Raw genomic sequence first — 27246 nt, forward strand, 5'->3', positions numbered from 1 at the left:
GATCCCCATGAGGGAAAATGACAGCCTTCCAGCATTACACAGTCTTGTTAGAAAAATGGCTAGTCATACCTTGAGCAGAAAAGTCTGCAAACTGTTCCCCCCAACTGAAGTTCTCTCAGCTCAACAGTCCTGCGTGGGAACAGCAATTGATTTTAGTTACTGCTGCTAAAATCATACTCCTCTTTTAAACAGAACTCTTCATCTCTTTCTGTTTCAGAGTAAATAGTACATACCAGCACTATTTTAAAATAACAAACTCTTGATAGAAGAATAAAAAACTAGAACTAAACACCACATACTCTTCACCATCTCCGTGGAGATGCTACTTGTTCAGAGCGGCAAAGAGAATGACTTGGGGGGCGGAGCCTGGGAGGGGCTATATGGACAGCTTTTGCTGTGTTCTTTGCCATTTCCTGTTGGGGAAGAGAATATTCCCACAAGTAATGGATGACGCCGTGGACTGGACACACCAATGTTGGAGAAAGTTCCCTTGCCTCTCGTAACCGTGGATATGATCGATGCCAAACCTGGACCGAACAGAATCTTTCCTTGAAAGGGTAGGGACAACAGCCTTGACTTCGAGGTCATGTCCGCAGACCAATACTTTAGCCACTGAGCCCTGAGAGCTAAAACAGAAAATCCTGAACCTTTGTGTTCAGGCGAATAATCTGCATATTGGCGTCACAAATTGAAGAATTTACGACCCTTAAGGCCGTAATCTTATCCTGTATCTCGTCGATGGAAGTCTCCCTTTTGACCATATCACACAGGCATTCACACCAATATGCCGCAGCTCCGGAAACTGCGGCTACAGTCGCTGCCGGATGAAAAACAAACCCTGTGTGCTGAAACATTTTCCTTAACATGTTTTCTAACTTTTTATCCATGGGCTCTTTAAACGATGAACTATCCTAGAGGGGAATAGTTGTCCGCTTTGCAAGTGTGGAAATAACACCATCCGCCTTAGGGACAGTCCCCCACAGTTCAAGCTTAGAGCCCAGAACAGGGAACAGTTTCTTAAAGGAAGAAGAAGGGGAAAAGGAAGAATCTAATAGTTCCCATTCATTCTTAATAATATAAGCCATATTAACAGGAACCGGGAAGGTCTGGGACACCACCCTGTCCTCATATACCTTATGAAGCTTAGGAATCGAAGGTTCCTCCTGAAGCTTTTGTTTCAGGACCTCCAAAGTAGCAAGCACCTGCTTCAGCAAAAAGCGCAAATTTTCCATCCTAAACCTAAAGTCAGGCTCCTCCGCAGCCGGAGAATGAGATGACACTGACTCTGACCCAGAGGGAGCCTCCTCCGAAGAGTCGGAGTGGGCCTTGTCATCGTATAATGCCTCTGGCAACTCCACAGGCGTAGACGACCCCTGGACCTGGCTGCCCTGATACGCCCTACGCTTGCACTTAGCAGAACGTGGTAAGGCATGGATCGCTTTCGATACCGCCGTTTGCAGTTGATCCACAAAATCTGATGGCCAACGAATCTCTCCCATAGGAGTAACAGTTGGACCCAGGGGCGTTGCATGTGCACTCGGAGATGAAAGCAGGGAACGCACCTCACGGGACGGGGAACCCTCAAAGGTGGGCGGCTCAGTAGTACTAGACATCCCTTTATTTTTAGATGTCGCAACCTTATCGAGGCATGTGGTACAAAGTTGAGCAGGCTGATCTACAACAACCTCCTCGCAATAAACACAGGCATGAGACTTTGATATAGAGGGAGTACCCTCTAACACGTCAGAGTCCTCCATAGCTTGTGCTTTTATTATGGACTAGACAACTAATAAACAGGCACCTTTATACACCAATGGCCGAGGCACTCATCACCTCCTATGACCCAGACTACAGAAACTGTCTCCTGCGCCCCTGGTCAGCAGAGTAAGTGGAGACTGCCACACCCAGTCACATGGGATGCCTCACAGGACCGCCCCTGCATTAAGGAGCGCCAAAAACCAGCAGCGTAAATACTCCCGGAAGTCAACCTGAAAGTTCCACCATTGCCAGAGCCTCATCTCGCACAAAACGCAGTAATAACACAACAATATCATGTATAACCCCCCCCCCCATTCAATAATCACCTTACCAGGAATATTAACCCTTGATTCTCTAAGATAATAGGCGCAACTCTGTGGCCCTGTCTTCTGTGTTATCATTATGTATAAAAAATGAAACGATCTTACCAGAATCTATGCCGTGGAAAAGGAACACAGCCCTTCAAGTGTGACAGGTAGAAGCATCGCCCCTGACATGGACTTGAGTGTAGAAAGCAGGTAGCGAAACTCGTCAACGCTGATTGCTTGTGGAGCGGTTAATATGAGTCGGGGTGGTTTCGCAGAAAGACTCTCCCTGCATCTCTGGACTCTAACTTTCACCCAGGCTCTCACTTTGAGGCTGACAGGATTACTTAAAACTCCCGTCCCATACCAAAGAGTACTACCCTCCAAAGAGACTACTCTGAATCTTCAGCACTTCTCTGCCATCCTCCTGTGACGAAAGGCAAATAATGACTGGGGGATGAGGGGAGTGGGGGCGGTATTTAAGCCTTTGGCTGGGGTGTCTTTGCCTCCTCCTGGTGGCCAGGTTCTGATTTCCCAAAAGTAATGAATGCAGCTGTGGACTCTCCTCCCCTTTAGTTGGAAATATATATTATGTCTGCATGCATAGAAGTTCAAGGTCTGTATAACCAAATATTAGTTTAGTAAAAATTTTAACTACTAGTATTGAATCTGAAATATGCAAATGACTAACTTGGTTCTTTATAGTTAAATATTTATAGTAGCAGAGTAACAGTTACCTTCTATCTCGTTGCTGATCACCGTGGGAAGTCGTCCTTGAAGCTAAATTGGAATACACAAAATATTAAAACAAACTGTACATTCATTTTAGGTGCAATTTGTTTACTATACAAAATCAATATCTCTTCTCTCTCTCTCTCGGGCAGACATGGCTGCTGATCCATTCAGCAGCAGTAGTTGTACAATCCAGCAATTTGACTACCGCTGTTGATCAACAGTTTTCGCTCAAGATCCTGAGCGGTAAAGTGAATGTAAAGTTTCATTAATAAGTGCCCGGTTTTTAAAAATACTATTAAAAACAGGGGCCCTTCCATTCATGAAACTTTACATTGCAGCATATTTTTAAAAAATACGAAACCGGCTTCCTCCAATCATGGCGTGTACTCAGAGTATCCATCTCGTGAGGCCACGCCGTGATTGGAGGAAGCCGGTTTTGTTGATGCTGTGCTAAGCACATTGCATTGTTTACTAAAGGGAGGTACTGTTCGTTCTTAAAATGTAACTTTCCACAACAATTTAAGCCATGTTAAGCAGTTTTTCACAAAGTTTAGTATGAGAAAGATATAGATATAAATCAAGCCACTAATAGGGTACAACAGATAGCATAGCGCATAATATGTATTGATGGAATATTGATTATGACACAAAATGACAATTGTCTTCAAGGTATTTTAAATCTAAAATGAACCTACAGAATAATTGGAAAACCACAAAATGACAATACAAAGTTAAAGAACATGTTAATTAAAAGTGAAAATAAACTATAAAGATAAATAAAAAGAATAACTTACTTCTCTTAATAACTGCTCTTATGGAGGAGAGGGGTCCTTGTCTAGAAAGAAAGAAAAAATATTTACTAACATATAATAATATGTTTATGAAGAAACAATCAAGCAAACTACAATAAAAACTATATGGTTGCATGTATTCTATCATTAAGAAGGGAAGGGCAGTCCAACATTTAAAGCCAAGTTCTTCAGTTGTGCTACGCTATAAAACACTCATGGATCCTCCCATTCCAGACCTCTTTGTAATTAAAAACAGCCTCACAAAGACACACACAAAAAAAAAAAAAGTACATATGATTTTCTATAGTCGTCTCCATATGATTGTGCTAAACTTAGTGCTTAATAAGACTTCATCATAGTCATGGAATTCAAATGCAAATCTAAACATCCTGCAGTGCTGGAGATTAGAAACATTTCTAACGATAAAAACAAAAAACAATATATTAGATGCTTTACAGATACAACACATACATACAGCTTCAGCAAATAGATATTTGTGTAAGTTCCAAGCTGGCAGAAACCTATGGAAGTGCTGAAATGCTGATTTATCTGTTTATTCCTTACTAGCTACCCAGCTCATGTCTCCAGATGCTTGTTCCCATGAGAGTTAAACATGATAAACAACACAATCAGCATTCAGCAGTTCTTGCACATTATAAAAAAGGAACAAGGTTTTCAAGAAAAAAAAAAATCTAATGTTTTTTTTTGTAGGTTAGACTCTCATACAGTAGTTAGTATTGCAAGGGTTAACAATACAATTAGGAGGCAGACAACAGTGTTTGTATACAAATATGTAAAATACAATTTGGTGCTGAAAGTAAAATGATGGTATTTGTCCTTGCCTGACATATAGTAACAATAATGTAAAATGTTTACAAAATGATTTTTTTTTTGTAACTGATGTGCTTTATATAAACATAGAAATGAAATAATTGTAAACGTTTAACATACTACATATTACATTTTTGCAGTTGATATAGAGAATGCCGTTTAAGAGACTTTTAAATTTAAATAAATCATCAAATGTAGTTTGTTCTCTTGGTATCCTCTGTTGATCTAGGTAGTCACAGGAGCAGCAATGCACTATTGTGAGCTAGCTGCTGGCTACACACATATGCTTCATGACATTGGCTCACCAGATGTGTTCAGCTAGCTCCCAGTGCTGCCTAAACCAACTCTTTGATTTGCAGAATTAGGAGGAAAACCTTGGTTACAGAATTTACTTTTTTAGCCCCTATTAGGAGAGTAGGACAAGCAAAATTGTTATACAAAAACAAGTGTTTTTTATTTCACTTTTACTGTAAATTCTTAATGATTTCTTGAGGTTTTTTTTTGTCGTTTAATGGTAAACCAAACACACAAAAAGAAAATAAAGATTATGTATTGTCTGCACCACAAGGGTAAGTCCACTTTTTAAAGAACATTTACACTGGTGAAAGCTTTGTGATATAAAAAAGAACATTTCCCAATGGAATGAATTAGAACAAGATAGCAATACATACACTTTTTAGAACTTGCAATCTGAATAACTCTTACAGAATAGGTTTCTAATTGTATTTACAGCTGGCAAATATAATGTGGTGTGTCTGTAGTAATAAATATCTGTATAAGCACAAATCAAAATTCAGACAAAGTTGTTAACTGCCTTCCATATGATTTGCATAGAAAAAATAAACAAACAATCACATTGTAGCATGTTGCAGGATGAGTAAATATGAAATCTACAGGATCGATTACCACCTTTCTGGGGAAGTGGCAAAAAACATTTTTTAACATTGCAGAAGCATGCAACAACAACAAAAATACATTACAGATCTGTATAATTAAATATTTTTTGGGGGGGATTAGATTTTGAGTTTAAAATCCTTTTTAAAGTATATAATGATCTGCAGTAGCTTCTAGCATCGACTGCAGGTGTGAAAATGTCAAAGCAGAGTCACTTCCAACAATCTCATCATATAACAGTAAAGCACAACACAGACACAGCTGGATATAATATCTGTTTTGTTATAATATTGCTATGACTAATCAAAACAATCAGTGCTGGAAGGTTCTCATCAGATGGTCTCAGAAACAAACAGGAATTTCATTCCTAAATAAATCCAGGGAGAAGAGGAGGCAGCTGATCAGGATAAAAAGACGAGGCCACATTGAGCATGTATGTATCGCAGATATAACACCCTAGAGTTATATACGTGATCCAGGCCAGAATAACATTCAATCGACTTAGATGTAACAGGTGAAAGGGTCAGCGTTTAGGATTAACTTATAAAACTATAAAAAAGATAGACAAATATGTTCATGTATGAGTCTCAGAGTTATTATGTATGGAAAATTGGGATTATTTTTACTACTATTCCTTGCTCCAAAGGAAGAAAGGCTTAAAGCGACATTGTACACTAGGGGCGAGATTACATATGCGGTGCAGGCATTAGCGTAACTGCTGAAACCCGTGCCGCCCATAATTTCACCTCGCACATCAGGGTATCACAAATACGGCGCCGGCAGTTCATAAAGTGCCGTAAGTCGGATAAACTAGCGATGTCCAGAAATGTGCGTAAATACACATTTCTGGAGTCGCCTGTGACTTACGGCACTTTAGAAACTGCCGGCGCCTAAGAAAATAAAAAAAATATCAAATCTCCTGTAAAAGTCTAACCTGCCTCCCAAAAATAAACCCGACATGTAAAACCCCCATTACCCACAATCAAACCCACATCGGAAGTAATAATAAATGTATTAACCCCTAAACCAACAACCCCCACAACGTAATATGCCTAATTAAACTATTAACCCCTAATCCAGCATTTACACACATCGCAATCTACCTAATAAAAGTATTAACTCCTAAATCTGCCAACCCCAACATCGCAAACTACCTAATAAATGTAAGGGTAAAGAGAGAATGTAGAGAGAATCCACGAAAACCTTGCTTCAGTATAAAATTCTTCTTTATTAAATTCAAAGCATATTAAAACATCTTTGGTATCCAAAAAACCATACAGTACAACATCACCCCTGGGATTGGTTGTCACAAAAGCTGATGCGTTTTGGCTATACAAGCCGTAATCATAGCTTAATTGTTGACCACCAAGCTTGGTATTTAAAATTGTGAAGGTTTCACATGATTGGTTAAAATAAATTGACAATTCTCCAGTCCTGATACACTTTATTTTGAAGGGGTCAGTAATGAAACCACTGCATATTACCTAAATGTGAAACTATTGGAAGTGTAAACTCATAGTTAAAGTAAGGGCACTTATTTTAAGTTAAATCTTTTAGTTCCAAACATTTTAAATGAACTATTTACAAAAACACCTCCCAAATAAAGACTACCCAATGTGCACCATAAATTTATCTTCCTCAGACACTAATTATTTTAATATTACTAACATTGTATAGGGCAAATATTTAATGGTATTCCTCAAATGTTTAAAGTTAACCAGTTCATGATTTATTACTTACAATAATCACAGCCTACTACTGGGTAGTTTCTTTAAAGCTAGAGAATATATAACCCGCCGAATAATAAATTATCATTCGATATATAACACCGTTACTCATATCACCTTAATAAACTTTAGCAGACTCCTAACCTTTTGGAGGAGTGTATACATTCTACATATTAATCATATATAGTCATTTATAGTCATAATTAATTTGTGATGGTGTTAATAGGGGAAGGTGGGAATAGGGATAAAGATGTATTTGGAGCTAGTTTTAATTATAGATAGATTTCTCTGTATGTGGAAAAGATCCAGTTTGACTCAATTCCAGTAATTTATCAAATCATACTCATTATGGCTTTCGTGTCTTTAAAGGGTCAGTAAACCTTAAAAATAATGTTATATAATTCTGCACATAGTGCAGAATTATATAATATTACATTAGCCAAACTTTTTAAATCATAATATTGCCTTTTTATTTTGAAAAAATATCGCTGTTTTACAGACCCGCTCTCTGGGCTCTGCTGAGCGGGTCTGTTGTTTTTACTGAGCGCATCGGGCCAGCTGTATAGTCACAGCCCGGCCCGACCGCGCCATTAGACACAGTGCAGCTTGCTCCTGCTCTGTCTGACAGCGGGAGCGAGCTGCACTGTGTCTAATGGCGCGGTCGGGCCGGGCTGTGACTATACAGCTGGCCTGATGCGCTCAGTAAAAACAACAGACCCGCTCAGCAGAGCCCAGAGAGCGGGTCTGTAAAACAGCGATATTTTTTCAAAATAAAAAGGCAATATTATGATTTAAAGGTTTACTGTCCCTTTAATGTAAGAACCCAAAAGACTTCTTGTCTAGCTAACAACTGGTCTCCATTTCCTCCTCGTTGTGGTGGGAGAATGTGTTCAACTATAGTCCACTTTATGCCACCACAAATTTCGGCTTCAGGGCTAACAACCTACTTAATCCAAACAATGAGGTTGGGTCAGTTGAATATATAAAAGATACATTTATTGTGTGCACTTAAAAACAAAAAAGAGCCGCATCTCTACATTTTAGACTGTCCGGATTTTTGTTGTGAAAATGGTTAAAGTGCATAATTAGGGGCGTAGTTAATGTACCTGCTTTTATGTTACAGATATGCACGCGAATGCGAGATCTGACCTCCCTTGAGGTCATCCCTACGGATTACAGGTTACACAGGGAACATGTTAACAAATATATTACATGAGTTGCTCTGCAATTGTAGCATTTTTTATGTTGGAAAGTTTCTTTTATTACCATACTTGAAAATCTGTTACCTAGTTGTACATGGTCACAGGCTATGCAATTAAAATTATGACATTTGTAATCTCCTTTTACAGTTAACCAAGAACTCTGGGTATCATTTTTTTTGCTTTTTAAGTTAGTTGGTGCCACTCTGTTACCTGTAGTCAATGCTCTTTTAAAGGCAAACCTATACCCTTTTCCAACTGTCTCAACTAGATCATCATCTGCTGTGAGTAGAGAAAAATGTTTTGATATAATCTCACAGATCTTTACTCTATCGGTGGGGGCTTACTTTTATTTATTAACAAATCATTTCTCTCTCGAGTTTCAACTTTTTCTCTGATACCTGTAACCATCTGTCTAGAGTCATTTCTTGACACTAGACTCTCTGTTAACTCATTTGCTTGCCTTGCAAAGACAGTTTTATCAGAACAGTTTATTAGTGTCCTTACAAATTGTCCCTTTGTAATAGCTTTAAAAACTCTAATAGGGCGGCTGCTTTTGGCATGAAAAAAAACAAAAATTTAAGTAAGAACTTACCTGATAAATTTCTTTCATATTGGCAAGAGTCCATGAGCTAGTGACATATGGGATATACAATCCTACCAGGAGGGGCAAAGTTTCCCAAACCTCAAAATGCCTATAAATACACCCCTCACCACAACCACAATTCAGTTTAACGTACAGCCAAGTAGTGGGGTGATAAACAAAGGAGTAAAAAGCATCAACAAAGGAATTTGGAAATAATTGTGCATTATACAAAAAATCATAACCACCATAAAAAGGGTGGGTCTCATAGACTCTTGCCAATATGAAAGAAATGAATTTATCAGGTAAGTTCTTACATAAATTATGTTTTCTTTTATGTAATTGGCAAGAGTTCATGAGCTAGTGACGTATGGGATAGTAATACCCAAGATGTGGAACTCCACAGAAGAGTCACTAGAGAGGGAGGGATAAAATAACAGCCATTTTCCGCTGAAAAAAATAAATCCACAACCCAAAATATAAGTTTATTCTTATTATGAAAAGAAAAAACTCAAACATAAGCAGAGGAATCAAACTGAAACAGCTGCGTGAAAAACATTTCTACCAAAAACTGCTTCAGAAGAAGCAAATACATCAAAACGGTAGAATTTAGTAAATGTATGCAAAGAAGACCAAGTTGCTGCTTTGCAAATCTGATCAACTGAAAATTCATTCTTAAAAGCCCATAAAGTGGAGACTGATCTAGTAGAATGAGCTGTAATTCTCTGAGGCGTGGGGCCTGACCCAACTCCAAATAAGCCTGATGAATCAAAAGCTTTAGCCAAGATGCCAAGGAAATGGCAGAAGCCTTCTGACCTTTCCTAGAACCAGAACCAGACTAGAAGTCTTCCTGAAATCTTTAGTAGCTTCAACATAATATTTCAAAGCTCTTACCACATCCAAAGAATGTAAGCATCTCTCCAAAGAATTCTTAGGATTTGGACACAAAGAAGGGACAACAATTTCTCTATTAATGTTGTTAGAATTCACAACCTTAAGAAGAAATTTAAATGAAGACCACAAAACTACCTTATCCTGATGAAAAATCAGAAAAGGAGATTCACAAGAAAGAGCAGATAATTCGGAAGCTCTTTTAGCAGAAGAGATGGCCAAAAAGAACAACACTTTCCAAGAAAGTAGTTTAATGTCCAAAGAATGCCTAGGCTCAAACGGAGGACCCTGTAAAGCCTTCAAACCCAAATTAAAGACTCCAAGGAGGAGAGATTGATTTAATGACAGGCTTGATACGGACCAAAGCCTGTACAAAACAGTGAATATTGGTAAGCTTAGCAATCTTTCTGTGAAATAAAACAGAAAGAGCAGAGATTTGTCCCTTCAACGAACTTGCAGACAAACCCTTATCCAAACCATCCTGAAGAATCTGCCCCTTGGTGAATGAGATTTGAAGTCTATCTTGTATCCCTGAGATACCAACTCCAGGACCTACGGATCCTGCACGTCCTTGAACCAGGCGTCTGAAAAAAGAGACAGTCTGCCCCCTACACAATCCGATCCTGGATCGGGGGCTGCCCCTTCATGCCAATTTGTTTTCGATGGACTTCTTATTCTGCTTGGATTTATTCCAGGACTGAGCCGGTTTCCAAGTACTCTTGGGTTGCTCGGGCTTGGAGGAGGATTGTTGTCGTTGGGATTTGTCAGAACGAAAAATTAGAAGATTCTCGTCCCTTAGATTTGTTCTTCTTATCTTGTGGTAGGAAGGCACCCTTGCCTCCGATAATCGTAGAAATAATGAAGTCCAGGCCTGGACCAAATAAAATCTTTCGCTTGAAGGGAAGAGAAAGGAGTCTGGACTTAGAAGTCATATCCGCAGACCAAGAATTCAACCAGAGCGCCCAGCTGGCTAGGAACGCAAAGCCAGAGGTCTTTGCATTTAGGCAAATAATTTGCATGTTCGCATCACAGATTAAAGAATTAACACTTCTCAGAGCTTTAATTCCGTTTTGAATATCCTCGAGAAGAAACTGCACCTCAGAGAGTCGCACCAGTAGGTAGCCGCTCTGGCAACTGCAGCCGCTGGTTTAAACAAAAATCCCGTATGTTGAAACATCTTTCTTATCCATCGGTTCTCTGAACGAAGAGGTATCCTCAAGAGGTATAGTAGTACATTTAGCAAGCATAGAGATAACACCATCCACGGAGCCCCACAAATCCATTTAAGAGTCTGGGACCAGGAACAACTTTTTAAAAGCAGACGAGGGGGAAAAGGAAGAACCAATTCTTTCTCATTCATTCTTAACAATGTTTGCTATCTTAACCGGCTAGGGAAAAGTCAAAAGGAACTTTCCTGTCTTCGTAAACTGTCTAATTTAGGTATCATAGGTTCTTCAGGCAGCGCGGCCTCTGGAACCTCTAACGTAGACAGGACCTCCTTTAATAAAAAACCTTTATAAATATAAAGGACGGTTCCTCTGCAGCAGGAGGCTTAGACGGTAAGGACTCTGACCCAGAAAGTTCACCCTCTGAAGCTACAGAGGTTAACTCATCATCAGATAACTGGGACATAATAGCTAAATCCAATAAATATTTAGATGACTCCGGGTCAGGAGAGCTATGTTTAACCTTTCTCTTGCGTTTGTTAGAGCAAGGAAATGCACTGAGGGCTGCAGACACCACCGTTTGTACCAGCGCGGCAAAGTCCGCAGAAAGAAGGCCCCCTCCGGATGGAGGATTAGATGTGCTATGGGGAACTGCATGTGGAGTGGATAATGTAGCAAGGGTAGTAATCTCATGGGACCACACCCGGTCACATGGAGTGCAAGACAGTACTTCCCTTGTTATCACAAGTACAGCAAGTAATAGGAGCTGTGCAACACTTTCAAAACTGAAAGTGAAACTTAAAAGTAAAACCTGTTTGTTCCAGCCGAAAACACACAGTCTATCAGCCCAGGAAAAAAAAATCACACAAAACATCATGTAAATAATTAATACACTGATTAATTAACCCAAACGGTTCAATAAATCCCCTTCAGAGGATATTAACCTTGGATCCTATCAAGGTATAAAGGAGCCACACCATGACCCTGTTATAGCGTTTTTTTTTTTTGTGTAAAAATTGAAACAAATAATCTTACCTCCAGGATCCATGCTGTGAAACAGAACACAGCCTCTCAAGTGTGACAGTCTTATAGCAGCGCTCCTGACATGGACTTGAGTGAGAGAAAGCAGGCAGTGATTGCTTATGAGCTGTTAGCAGTAATCTGGATGGTTTTGCAGAAAAACTTTCCCTGCATCTCCAGACTCTAACTTTCATCAATACTCTGAGAGGTTGACATGACTACTTAAAACTCCAGTCCTATCTCGAAGGGCAGATACCCTGATTCAGGACTCTCCGAATCTTCTGCCACTTCTCTGCCACCTCCTAACGTGATGAAAGGCAAAGAATGACTGGGGTAATGAGGGAAGTGCCAATGCAATAATTATCACACTGATGATGTTGTGACCTAAACTGATTCTGAATGAATGTTTTATCCTCTACCCTGTTAATATTTCCATGTTTGTAATGTTCTGCTGTTCATATGTATATTTTAAAACAATACAAAGAATATTTGAATAGAGAAGAGTGAAAAGAGAGCAGAGCAGAGCGAGCAGAGCAAATCGATGAGAGCAGAGCGAATCGATGAGAGCAGAGCGAGCAAATAGAAGAGAGCAGAGCGAGTCGCGTAGAGAGAAAGCAGAGAGAGGAGAGCAGAGTGAGGAGCGTAGAGAGAGAGCAGAGCAAGGGGAGCAGAGCGAGGAGAGCAGAGAGCAGAGTGAGGAGAGCAAAGAGCAGAGCGAGGAGAGCAAAGAGCAGAGTGAGGAGAGCAAAGAGCAGAGCGAGGAGAGCAAAGAGCAGAGTGAGGAGAGCAGAGTGAGGAGATAGAGGAGAGCACATCGAGGAGAGCAGAGTAGAGAGAGAGCAGAGAGAGGATAATGTCATGCTAATAAAGTATTCTTGACTTGACGAGAGCAGAGCAAGGAGAGCAGAGCAAGGAGAGCAGAGCAGAGCGAGGAGAGCAGAGCAGAGCGAGGAGAGCAGAGCGAGGAGAGAAAAGCAGAGCAGAGCGAGCAGAGCAGAGCGAGCAAGGAGAGCAGAGCAGAGCGAAAAGAAAAGAGCAGAGCGAGGAGAGCAGAGCAGAGCGATGAGAGGAGAGCAGATCGATGAGAGGAGAGCAGAGCGATGAGAGGAGAGCAGAGCGATGAGAGGAGAGCAGAGCGATGAGAGGAGAGCAGAGCGATGAGAGGAGAGCAGAGCGATGAGAGGAGAGCAGAGCGATGAGAGGAGAGCAGAGCGATGAGAGGAGAGCAGAGCGATGAGAGGAGAGCAGAGCGATGAGAGGAGAGCAGAGCAGAGCGATGAGAGGAGAGCAGAGCAGAGCGATGAGAGGAGAGCAGAGCAGAGCGAGGAGAGCAGAGCAGAGTGAGGAGAGCAGAGAGAGCAGAGAGAGGATAATGTCATGCTAATAAAGTATTCTTGACTTGACAAGATCAGAGCGAGGGGAGGAGAGCAGAGTAGAGAGAGAGAGAGGAGAGGAAAGCAGAGCGAGGAGAGGAGAGAGGAGAGAGAGAGAGAGAGCAGAGAGAGAGAGAGCGCAGAGAGCGAGAGCAGAGAGAGGAGAGCGCAGAGAGCGAGAGCAGAGAGAGGAGAGCAAGAGCAGAGAGAGGAGAGCGAGAGCAGAGAGAGGAGAGCAGAGTAGAGCAAGGAGAGCAGAGTAGAGCAAGGAGAGCAGAGCAAGGAGAGTAGAGTAGAGCAAGGAGAGCAGAGCAGAGCAAGGAGAGCAGAGCAAGGAGAGAAGAGCAAGGAGAGAAGAACAAGGAGAGAAGAGCAGAGCAAGGAGAGAAGAGCAGAGCAAGGAGAGAAGAGCAGAGCAAGGAGAGAAGAGCAGAGCGAGGAGAGCAGAGCGAGGAGAGAAGAGAGAGGATAATGTCATGCTAATAAAGTATTCTTGACTTGACAAGATCAGAGTGAGGGGAGGAAAGGAGAGAGAGAGCGAGGAGAGGAAAGGAGAGAGAGAGCGAGGAGAGGAAAGGAGAGAGCGAGGAGAGGAAAGAGCGAGAGAGTGAGAGAGAGAGAGAGAGAGAGAGAGAGAGCGCAAGCGCAGAGAGCGAGAGCAGAGAGAGGAGAGAGAGGAGAGCAGAGCAGAGAGAGGAGAGCAGAGCAGAACAAGGAGAGCAGAGCAGAGCAAGGAAAGAAGAACAAGGAGAGAAGAGCAGAGCGAGGAGAGCAGAGCAGAGCGAGGAGAGAAGAGCAGAGCAGAGCGAGAAGAGAAGAGCAGAGCGAGAAGAGAAGAGCAGAGCGAGGAGAGAAGAGCAGAGTGAGGAGAGAAGAGCAGAGCGAAGAAAGCAGAGCAAGGACAGCAGAGCAAGTGAGGAGAGCGAGCGAGGAGAGCAGAGCAGAGCAAGGAGAGGAGAGCAGAGCAAGGAGAGGAGAGCAGAGCAAGGAGAGCGAAGAGAGCAAAGCGAGGAGAACAAAGCGAGGAGAGCAAAGCGAGGAGAGCAAAGCAGAGCGAGGAGAGGGCAGAGAGGAGAGCGCAGAGCGAGAAGAGGGCAGAGCGAGGAGAGGGCAGAGCGAGGAGAGGGCAGAGCGAGGAGAGGGCAGAGCGAGGAGAGGGCAGAGCGAGGAGAGCGCAGAGAGGAGAGCGCAGAGAGGAGAGCGCAGAGAGGAGAGCGCAGAGAAGGGAGAGCAGAGAGGGGAGAGCATAGCGAGGAGAGAAGAGCGAGGAGAGCAAAGCAGAAAGAGTAGAGAAGAGCAGAGCGAGCGAGGAGAGCAGAGCGAGGAGAGCAGAGCGGGGAGAGCAGAGCGCGAGGAGAGCAAAGCCAGGAGAGCAGAGCGAGGAGAGCAGAGAGCGGAGAGGGCAGAGAGGAGAGCGAAGAGCGAGGAGAGAAGAGCGAGGAGAGAAGAGCAAGGAGAGAAGAGCAGAAATAGGAGAGAAGAGCAGAGCGAGCAAGGAGAGCAGAGCAGAGCATAGAGAGCAGAGAGGGGAGAACAGAGAGCGAGGAGAGCAAAGCCAGGAGAGCAGAGAGCGAGGAGAGCAGAGCGAGGAGAGCAGAGAGCGAAGAGGGCAGAGCGAGGAGAGCGCAGAGAGGGGAGAGCAGAGAGGGGAGAGCAGAGCGAGGAGAGCAAAGCAGAAAGAGGAGAGAAGAGCAGAGCGAGCGAGGAGAGCAATGCGAGGCGAGCAGAGAAACGAGAGCAGTGAAAAGAGAACAAAGCAAGCAGAGCGAGGAGAGATGAGTATATATATATATATATATATATATATATATTTATTTAACTCTCCACAACAGTATTACAAAGTTAAAAGGTTCAGACTACTTGAAAATGTTTATTGTTTAAAAAGATAGATAATCCCTTTATTAGTGAGCACTATGTTATCTATATGGCACACATGAACTAGTGCTATCTAGCTGTGAAAAACTGTCAAAATGCACAATATAAAAGAGGCAGTCTTCAAAATTAGCATATGAGGCTACATAGGTTTAGCTTTCAACAAAGAATACCAAGAGAACAAAGCAAATTTGATGATAAAAACAAATTATGCTTTTACCTGATAATTTTATTTCCATCGTGGAGAGGAGAGTCCACGGCTTTATTTATTACTTTTGGGAAATAAGAACCTGGCCATCAGGAGGAGGCAAAGACACCCCAGCCAAAGGCTTAAATACCTCCACACTCCCCTCTTCCCCCAGTCATTCTGCCGAGGGAACAAAGAACAGTAGGAGAAAGATCAGGGTATAAATGGTGCCAGAAGATAAATTAAAATTAGGTCCGCCCACCAGAGTTACGGGCGGGAGCCGTGGGCTCTCCTCCCCACGATGGAAATAAAACTAAGCATAATTTATGTTTTCCATCTAAAGGGGAGGAGGGTCCACAGCTTCATTCATTACTTTAGGGAAACATATACCCAAGCTTTAGAGGACACTGAATAAAACCGGGAGGAAAAAAAGGCGGACCCTAATCTGAGGGCACCACAGCCTGTAAAACCCTTCTCCCAAAAGCAGCTTCCACAGAAGCAAAAATGTCAAATTTGTAAAACTTTGTAAAAGTATGTAAGGAGGACCAGGTAGCCGCCTTACAAATCTGCTCCATAGAGACCTCATTCTTGAAGGCCCAGGACAAAGCCACAGCTCTAGTTGAATAAGCTGTGATCCTCTGAGGAGGCTTATGTCCCGCTGTCTCATAGGCCAAGTGAATCAAGCTCCTCAACCAAACGGACAAAGAAGTAGAAGAGGCCCTCTGCCCCTTGCGCTTCCCGGAATACACCACAAAAAGAGATGTAGAAATCCTACGTAGCTTGTAGATAGAACTTTAAGGCCCGAACCATATCTAGATTATGAAGTAACCTCTCCTTAGAAGGAAGGTTAGGACACAAAGAAGGAACAATTATTTCCCGATTGATGTTACGGTTAGACACCACCTTGGGAAGAAACCCCAAACGAGTGCGAAGAACAGCCCTATCCGCATGAAAGACCAGATAAGGAGGCTCGAATTGCAAGGCAGCCAGCCCAGATACTCTGCATGCCGATGCAATGGCCAACAGAAAGAGAACCTTCCAGGACAGAATCTTAATGTCAATAGAATGCATAGGCTCAAATGGAACCCTCTGCAATACCTGAAGGACCAAGGCTAAGCTCCATGGGGGAGCAGGCTTCCTAAAGACAGGTCTGATTCTAGACAGAGCCTGAACAAAAGATTGAATGTCAGGAAGCTCAGCGAGTATCCTGTGCAACAAGGCTGATAAAGCTGAAATCTGTCCCTTAAAGGAACTGGCGGCAAGACCCTTCTCCAAACCTTATTGGAGAAAAGACAGAATCCTGGATACCTTCATCTTGTGCCAAGGATATCCGTGTTTCTCACAACAAGACAAGTAAGTCCTTAACACCTTATGGTAGATGCAACGAGTGACTGGCTTTCTTGCCTGAACTAGAGTGTCAATCACACTTTTAGAAAAACTTCTATTGGCTAAGATTAAGCGTTCAATCTCCATGCAGTCAGCCTCAGAGAAACGTGATTTTGATGTTGAAAGGGACCCTGTTCCAGCAGATCCCTGCGACAGGGTAACCTCCATGGTGGAGAGGATGACATCCCCACCAGATCCGCAAACCACGTCCTCCGCGGCCACAAAGGAGCAATCAGGATGGCCGAAGCTCGCTCCTGCTTGATGCGTGCCACTACATGAGGTAGAAGTGGTAACGGTGGAAAAATGGAAGCTAGGCTGAATCCCCAAGGCACCACTAAGGCATCTATCAGCTCTACCTGGGGATCCCTCGACCCGTATCGGGGTAGCTTGCAATTGAGTCGGGATGCCATAAGATCTATATCCGGCATTCTCCCTCTGAGACAAATCTCCGCAAACACTTTGGGGTGAAGAGACTATTCCCCCGGATGGAAAGATTGCCTGCTGAGAAAGTCCGCTTCCCAGTTGTCCACACCTGGAATGTGGATTGCTGAGAGCGAGAAGATGTGGGACTCCGCCCACTCCTAAATCCGAGACACCTCCTTCATTGCTAGGGAGCTCCTCGTTCCTCCCTGGTGGTTGATGTAAGCCACCGAGGTATTGTTATCGGTCTGGAATCTGATGAAGCTAAACAACCCCAGAAAAGGCCATGCCCTCAGAGCATTGTAGATGGCTCGAAGTTCCAGAATATTTATCGAAAGGAGAGACTCCTCCCGGGTCCATTTTCCTTTTTCCAATCTGGCACCTCAAACAGCTCCACATCCTGTCAGACTCGTGTCCGTTGTCACAATCTCCCAGGTCGGTCTCAGGAAGGATGTCCCCAGGGACAGATGCTCTGGACGGATACACCATGATAGGGAGTACCTGGTCCGAGCATCCATGGATATTATAATAGATCTGAATGATCGCCGTTTCACTGTCTCAACATGCACAATTGAAGAGGTCTGAGATGGAACCTGGCGAAAGGGATGACGTCTATGCTGGAAACCATGAGCCAGATCATCTTCATATACTGAGCCACCGAAGGGCTTGAGTAAGACCGAAGGGCAAGACAGGTGGACGCAATCTTCCTGCATCGTTGATCTGTAAGAAATATTTTCATGGACATAGAGTCTATTATCGTGCCCAGGAACTCCACCCTGTTGCTGGGATCCAGGGAACTCTTTCCTGAGTTGATCTTCTAACCATGAGATTGGAGCTATAAAAGAAGAGCCCTTGAATGATCCTCTGTGAGGCTGAACGACGGCGTCTGGACTAGGATGTCGTCCAAATAGGGCGCCACAGAAATGCCCCTGGATCTGGCCACTGCAAGAAGCGCCCCCAGAACCTTCGTGAAGACTCTCGGGGCCGTCGCCAAGCCGAAGGGAAAGGCCACAAACTGGAAGTGTTGGTCCAGAAATGAAAATCTTAGGAACTTTAAGTGGTCCCTGTGAATTGGAACATGAAGGTAAGCATCCTTCAAGTCTATTGTCGTCATGAACTGCCCTTCTTGAACTAGGGGTACAATAGATCTGATAGTTTCCATTTTGAATGATGGAACCGCCAGAAACATGTTTAAACACTTTAGGTCCAGAATCGGTTGGAATGTGCCCTCCTTCTTTGGAACCACAAAAAGATTTAAATAGTACCCTAGACCCCTTTCTGCTTGGGGTACTGGTATGATAACATCTAGAAAGGCCGCTCTCTTTTCCAGTCTTGAAGACCAGAGGAATCTGCCCCAGGGCGGATTGGGACCTGAATCCTATCCTGTAACCCTGGGTGACAACCTCCAGAACCCAAGGGTCCTGAACATCCTGCAACCAGGCTTTGGAGAAGAAAGACAATCTTCCCCCTTCTTGGTCCAGGGGCCGCCTCTTCATGCCGATTTTGTCTCGGCAGGCTTCTTGTTCTGCTTGGACTTGTTCCAAGACTGAGCAGGCTTCTAAGTTCCCTTGGACTGATCCGCTTTCACGGCGGGCTCCTGGCACTGGGCCTTGTCCGCATGAAAGGGATGTAAAGTAGATCCTTTAGGCTTAGCCTTCTAATCCTGTGGTAGGAAAGCTCCCTTGCCTCCTGTAACCTTGGATATGATCGAATCCAATCCTGGACCGGACAGAATCTTTCCTTGAAAAGGCAGGGACAACAGCCTCGACTTAGAGGTCAAGTCCACAGACCAAGACTTTAGCCACAGAGCCCTGCAAGCTAAAACGGAGAATCCTGAAACCTTTGCGTTCAAGCGAATAATTTGTATATTGGCATCACAAATGAAAGAATTGGTGACCTTTAACACCTTAATCTTATCCTGTATCTTGTCGATGGAAGTCTCCCTCTTGACCATATTACACAGGGATTCACACTAATATGTTGCAGCTCCGGAAACTGCGGCTACAGCCGCTGCTGGTTTAAAAACAAACCCTGTGTGTTGAAACATTTTCCTTAACATGTTTTCTAACTTTTTATCTATGGGCTCTTTAAAGACGAACTATCCTCAAGAGGAATAGTTGTCTGCTTTGCGAGCATAGAGATGGCACCATCCACCTTAGGGACAGTCCCCCACAGCTCAAGCTGAGAGTCCGGAACGGGGAACAGTTTCTTAAAGGAAGAAGAAGAGGAAAAGGAAGAACCTAATCTCTCCCATTCATTCTTAATAATATTAGCCATCTTTACAGGAACCGAGAAGGTCTGAGGCACTACCCTGTCCTTGAATACCTTATCAAGCTTAGGAATTGAAGGTTGCTCCGGAAGCTTCGGTTCCGGGACCTCCAGAGTAGAAAGCACTTGCTTCAGAAAAAAGCGCAAATTCTCCATCCTAAACCTAAAGTCAGGCTCCTCTGCAGTCGGAGGATGAGATGACACTGACTCCGACCCAGAAGGAGCCTCCTCAAACGAGTCAGAGTGGGCCTTGTCAGCATATAACGCCTCTGATGTTTCCATAGGCATAGACAACCCCTGGGCTGGGCCACCATGATACTCCCTACGCTTGCGCTTAGCAGAACGTGGTAAGGCATGGATCACTTTCGATACTGCCGTTTGCCGTTGATCCACAAAATATGACGGCCAACGAATTTCTCCCATAGGAGTAATAGTTGGACCCTGGGGCGCTGCATGTGCACTCGGAGATGAAAGCAGGGAATGCACCGCTTGGGATGGGGAGCACTCAGAGGTGGATGGCTCAGTAGTACTAGACATCCCTTTAGTTTTAGATGTTGCTACCTTATCAAGGCATGTGGAACATAGTTGAACAGGCTGATCTACAAGAACCTCCTCACAATAAACACAGGGATGAGACTGTTAAAGAGGGAGTACCCTCTAACGCGTCAGAGTCCTCCATAGCTTGCGCTTTTATTATGGACTAGACTAGCTTAAAATACAGGCACCTTTATACCTCCAATGGCCGGGGCACTCAACACCTCCTATGACCCGGACTACAGAAACCGCTTCGTCTCCTATGCCGCTGATCAACAGAGGAAGTGAAAACTCACACCCAGTCATCTGGGATGCCTCGCAGGACCGCCCCTGCACTAAGGAGAAAACGCGCCAAAATCGGCTGCGCAAATACTACCAAAGTCAACCTGAAGTTCCACCATTGCCAGACCCACATCTCGCACATAACGCAGCAATAACACAATAAACAATATTATGTATAACCCCCCCTGTTCAATAATCCTCTCACTAGGAATATTAACCCTTGATTCCATAAGATAAAAGGAGCCACACTATGACCCTGTCTTCTGTGTTATCATCATGTATAAAAAAAATGAAACAATCTTACCAGAATCAATGACAGGTGGAAGCATCGCTCCTGAAATGGACTTGAGTGCAGAAAGCAGGCAGCAAAACTTAACGCTGATTGCTTTTAAAGCTGTTATTATGAGTCAGGATGGTTTTGCAGAAAGACTCTCCCTTCATCCAGGCTCTCACTGAGAGGCTGACAGGACTACTTAAAACTCCAGTCCCATTCCGAAGAGTACTACCCTCCAAAAGAGACTACTCCGAATCTTCGGCACTTCTCTGCCATCCTCCTGTGACGAAAGGCAAAGAATGACTGGGGGATGAGGGGAGCGGGGGAGGTATTTAAGCCTTTGACTGGGGTGTCTTTGCCTCCTCCTGGTGGCCAGGTTCTTATTTCCCAAAAGTAATGAATGAAGCCATGGACTCTCCTCCCTTTTAGATGGAAAGTAAATTAAAAAGTTGTTTAAAAATCCCATACCCTATCTGAATCATGAAAGTTTAAGTTTGACTAGACTGTCCCTTTAAAGTCAACTATGGATTGGCGACAAACTTCAAATCATAAGCTGAACACATGCCAGTGAGCCAATCACAAGAGGCATATTTTCATAATTGCCAATGATTGTCCATGTTTATCACTGGAGTAGAAGTGTATTACCTTCTGGAGTAGACTTTGTTTAACTCCTTTGCTGAGATTAAACCCATAGTTACATGCAAGCAATAGTGCAATATGAAAATCCTCTAATTTTTTTGATAATTTTTTTACTGCACTTTTTTGCCCCATTATCTATAAACTGGACTTTAATGTCCATTTATTATACAGGTCTTTGATATTTGTAACTTTTTATTGTTTAGTAAGTAATCAATTGTATAGTTTTTATGTGTCTATAGAATTTTGCTAATTCCTGTATATAATGTGCTGCCAAGAAGGGACGGATTGTGCTTTTTTACCATTATTATAATGTCTAGTACATGTCCTGTGACTGAACAAAGACAAAGGTCTGCGTGCATTGTTTTATATGTGCATGAGGTGAACCATTCACATTCAAATTGTAACAGTCTGTTTTCTGGAATAGAATTTAATGATGCAATAGGTTTTAAAATAGATTCTTACCCAGGAAATCGGTGCTCTGGTTTATTTCTTTCTGGACGTTCTGTAATCAGAGGGGGGAAGGAAAAATAACAATATAAATAAAACGCAAAAAAACAAGTTTGTTTTGTTCTTTAAACTACTCACAAGAAAAAATGTAATTTTTACATTTTTAAAATTAATCTAAACTCTGTAGGTATTTTAACAAAAAAAAAAAGCAAAGCAAACAGTTAACAGCTATCCATTTCATATCAAGATGGAATAGTAGTATTTAAAAGAATACAGATGACAAAAGTGACACAAAGGGACAGTGGATTCATCTACAGACCAATAGCAGCACCAACCAGTAACATTTATATCTAAAACTTCAGGCATATGCAATATATACACAAACAGGCTAAACAAATTATTGGAATAAAAAAAGGCAAAAATAAAAAACTACAACATAAAACAGACAAAAGGAATAAAAACAAAACATGCAATTAAAGAGATGTGAAATTTCCAGACGTTTTGAAGCTATGGGTAAAAAAAAAAAAGTTTTTACCTATTGAGTACTTTTTAATTCATAGTGCATAAGGTTTTCCCCCACATGGTTTTACTCACCATAATTTAAATGAAAAATAAATTAAAAAAAAAAAATATATATATATATATATATATATATATATATATATATATATATATATATTATATATACACATACATACAATATATATATATATATATATATATATATATATATATATATATATATATATATATAGAGAGAGAGAGAGAGAGATAGTGTGTGTGTATATATATATACACATACACACACACACATACATACACACACACACACACATATATATATACATATATATATATATATATATATATATATATATATACATATATATATATATATACACACACATACATATACACACACACACACACACACACACACACATAGAAAGAGAAGCACACTCACAGGAACGAACAACTGGCTCAATACTATTGTTAGCCTGTTCTATGGCGATTTACCACCTGGGTTATATAAAAAATATAACAGACTCTAAAGAAGGAAGTAGTGTACTGTACTATATCCTAATATTTATTTACTAGAGAAAAAAAATAATTTTCAACACACATTGTATATTAGACTACATAGTGAATGGCTGGGAAGGGATAGGGTGACCATTCCCCTGGCACGAGGTACGTACATCACACTATAGAAGGGATTTTACAAACAAAAGTTAGAGTCCAGAATACAGACTGTTAAAATACATTTCTAGCAGAACAAGAGCACCGTCTGTAAAATAACAGTAACTCCTTTTGTTAGTCACTGTGACGCAACCACAGACCACTAATATACTGATTACTTTAAATATTTTATACAATGACCGTTCATTCATTTAATAAAGTGTATTCAATAAACAAATAGTATAAAAGTGAAGGTTTTGAATGAGTTTAAAACCACAGTGCAATGACCTTTTATATGCAGAAGAATACCAATATTATCCATCATAATGTAGCAGCATAGTTGCCTTCTACTTTTCTAAACAGCAAAAGCAATAATGCACTTAGCAAGTAAACCAGAAAGATGCAGATAGAAGACAAAATAAAATGTCTTTGTAATAATCTAATGGTAAATGTTCTTACTCTGTGGAAGAGGCAAAGTGCTTGAAATATTCATTAGCAGTAGAGGAGACATATAAATTAAATCACTGCCTCATTATTCATGGTACCAAAATTTATACAAAGTTTCTACTGACCAACATAAGAACTAAAATTAGGTACAAAAAATGCTGAGAAAGCAGCTTTGTATCCTCATCTACAGGTCAGATTTAGACAAGCAATGCATCTTTAAAAATAAGGGAGGAAACCACGAAAAAGAAAAAAAAAGGAGCTATTTTCCATGAATCATGGTTGGCAACATTCTGTGACCAGGATGGGGGGGGGGGGCAGAGCAGGTCTCTGCAACATCTGGAAATGCACTGTATAGCTGAACAAATACAGCATCATTTATAGGAACGTTTTACAGATTAACCCCTTAAATCCAAGGATGTACACAAGGCAATTAATGTCCCAGTATAAATGTTTCTCCCATTAACTGAATTAAGTAACAAAGGCTTTAATAAATAACGGTACAATTTAGGAACCACTAATTTGTTTGAGTTCAGTGGAGAATTATTATTATTCATTTTTTTTACATTTTTTTTTATGTATTCCTCTATAAGTAGCAAAAAAAATGTTAATTGCTAAAAGTAAAATGCTAGGTGTTGCCCCCTCCTTTACTTTGAGGCTTGGCATATCTCAGAAGAGAAAAGAACTGAATGCACAGAATTTCTTCAATAACTTTAAAATACCAGCTATTTATTTTTACTGGGAAACAAGTTGATCTGATGCTTACTTAAAATAAGTTGTCCTCAGGCATCCAAACATTTTATCAACCAAAGATACCTCCCCTTGACATAACCCTCAAAATTGTTACTGGCATCTGCAGTCAATGTTTTCAATTAAAAACGCTCTAGGGCAACACACTGAACTACAGAGAATACATACATTATACAGTACATATTCCCTATAAAGCTAGATTCATAAACTCTATGAACAAGTGTAATGTAAGTAAGAAATACTAATTAATTTACACTAAGACTGTGTTACATATTTATTTATTTATAAAATATTTTACCAGGAAGGATACATTGAGATTTCTCTCGTTTTCAAGTATGTCCTAGGTCCACAAAACATTGCATTGTTACAATAGGGTACAATAAAATACAAAAGCAATAATGTAACATAGAACAGGTAGGAAATATATATATATATATATATATATATATACACACACACATATATATATACATACATACACACACACACATATACACTATAAGACGACGTGTTATTAAATTGAAATCACGTTTAGTAAGACCTTACTGTTGCATCAGAAAAAATAAATAGGGAAAAATGTTCAAGTGTCCAAAAATTTTTTTTTTTTTTACAAATAATTCTAGTTTAACACCAAATTACATATATTTGTGTTGTTTAGTTAATGATAGATTATCATGGTCATTTCTTTAAAGATAACTGTGTTCCTTCCTGACAACAGAGTGCAAATCAAACATTTAAAAAGTGCATAAAGGGAACAGTCAGACAGTTGTGACTGGCTTTTTAAATTTGACATGTAGACATCTTACCTATGTGTAGAAACAAAAGAAAAGCTGGCCTGGTTCCTCACTGGTGATGGTCTATGCTTTCAGTATACTGGTAATGCTTACACTGTGAGATGGGCTTCCCACAAATTGTTATTAAACACAGACAGCGCAGAGCGAGATGCATGTGAAAAAGATTAAATCACACAGATGAAAACAGCAGCATCCAGAAGGACGAGGGAGGAGAGGAGGGATGTTCCCCACATGGGTTGTACACTTCTGATTGGTAATCTAAGCTGGTCAAAGATCACTAGAGGAATGCAGTCAATCAGGAAGTTCATACAGCCCTCTTTACTTTCACTCCACACGAAAAAAAGAAACAGATTGCTAAACTCTTCCTTTTATTCCTGGTTATTAGAAAAGTAATTATGTACACCATTCTAAATGGCATACTTGTGTGTCACTGATATTGTAATATCCACATGACATCTTAACATCACATAACTATACTTCTTGATTAATATCTGCAGACTAGAGTGGCTAAATAACGCATTGTTTTAAAAGGATATAGATGTGAATACAATATTAAGTACTGAACAGATTATATTAAAATGAATTCTGATTTTAATTTGGGGATACTGAAGCCTCGTTTACAATAGAAACATTTTTTTCTCTCTTCTCAATGAACCCAATCTCAAACTCTAAAGGGGGTGTTAGGAAGATTGGCCTAGACAATCAAGCATACAAAGCCTTTACTTGTACTTTGTGTATTTTTCAAGGGTATTCTAATGCAAAAATAAAAAAATAGATATTTGTGCATTGTGTCCTTCTTAACTATCGGCTAGATTTAGAGTTTTGCGGCCAAAGGGGTGCGTTAGCTACGCATGTTTTTTTTCCCCCCGCACCTTTTAAACAACACTGGTATTTAGAGTTCTCTGAAGAGCTGCGTTAGGCTCCAAAAAGGGAGCGTAGAGCATAATTTACCGCCACTTCAACTCTAAATAACAGCGTTGCTTACGGACGCAGCCAGCTTCAAAAACGTGCTTGTGCACGATTCCCCCATAGGAAACAATGGGGCAGTTTGAGCTGGAAAAAAACCTAACACCTGCAAAAAAGCAGCGTTCAGCTCCTAACGCAGCCCCATTGTTTCCTATGTGGAAACACTTCCTAAGTCTGCACCTAACACCCTAAAATGTACCCCGAGTCTAAACACCCCTAACCTTACACTTATTAACCCCTAATCTGCCGCCGCTGCTATCGCTGACCCCTGCATTTTATTATTATTAACCCCTAATCTGCCGCCCCCAATGTCGCCGCTACCTACCTACACTTATTAACCCCTAATCTGCCGACCGAACCTCGCCGCTACTCTAATAAATGTATTAACCCCTAAAGCTAAGTCTAACCCTAACACTAACACCCCCCTAAGTTAAATATAATTTAAATCTAACGAAATAAAATAAATCTTATTAAATAAATTAATCCTATTTAAATCTACTTACCTGTAAAATAAACCCTAATATAGCTACAATGTAACGAATAATTATATTGTAGCTATTTTAGGATTTATATTTATTTTACAGGCAACTTTGTATTTATTTTAACTAGGTACAATAGCTATTAAATAGTTATTTACTATTTACCTAGTTAAAAGAATTACAAAATTACCTGTAAAATAAATCCTAACCTAAGTTACAATTAAACCTAACACTACACTAGCAATAAATTAATTAACTAAACTACCTACAATTATCTACAATTAAATCAACTAAACTAAATTACAAAAAATAAAAAAAGATTACAAGAATTTAAAACTAATTACACCTACTCTAAGCCCCCTAAAAAAATAACAAAGCCCCCCAAAATAAAAAAATGCCCTACCCTATTCTAAAATAAAAAGTTAACAGCTCTTTTACCTTACCAGCCCTTAAAAGGGCCTTTTGCGGGGCATGCCCCAAAGTCATCAGCTCTTTTGCATTTAAAAAAAAAACATACAATACCCCCCCGCAACATTACAACCCACCACCCACATACCCCTAATATAACCCAAACCCCCCTTAAAAAACCTAACACTAAGCCCCTGAAGATCTCCCTACCTTATCTTCACCACGCCGGGTATCACCGATCCGTCCAGAAGAGGGTCCAAAGTCTTCATCCTATCCGGCAAGAAGAGGACATCCGGACCGGTAGACATGTTCATCCAGGCGGCGTCTTCTATCTTCATCCATCCGGCGCGGAGTGGGACCATCTTGAAGCAGCCGACGCAGATCCATCCTCTTCTTCCGGCGACTCCCGACGAATGAAGGTTCCTTTAAGTGACGTCATCCAAGATGGCGTCCCTCGAATTCCGATTGGCTGATAGGATTCTATCAGCCAATCGGAATTAAGGTAGGAAAAATCTGATTGGCTGATTGAATCAGCCAATCAGATTCAAGTTCAATCCGATTGGCTGATCCAATCAGCCAATCAGATTGAGCTTGCATTCTATTGGCTGATCGTAACAGCCAATAGAATGTGAGCTCAATCTGATTGG

At 41.3% G+C, this 27246-nt stretch overlaps 1 protein-coding gene across 1 annotated transcript in view; it reads right to left on the reverse strand.

Moving 5' to 3' along the window:
- Positions 1–27246, reverse strand: part of SH3D19 (SH3 domain containing 19) — a 135336-nt gene that overhangs the window by 58222 nt on the left and 49868 nt on the right. Inside the window, 3 exon segments of the mRNA XM_053700218.1 lie at positions 2801–2843; positions 3593–3633; positions 21598–21637. Coding sequence (XP_053556193.1) covers positions 2801–2843; positions 3593–3633; positions 21598–21637 — 124 coding nt within the window.

This window comes from Bombina bombina, chromosome 2, assembly GCF_027579735.1.
Source record: "Bombina bombina isolate aBomBom1 chromosome 2, aBomBom1.pri, whole genome shotgun sequence".
NCBI classification, from domain to species: domain Eukaryota; kingdom Metazoa; phylum Chordata; class Amphibia; order Anura; family Bombinatoridae; genus Bombina; species Bombina bombina.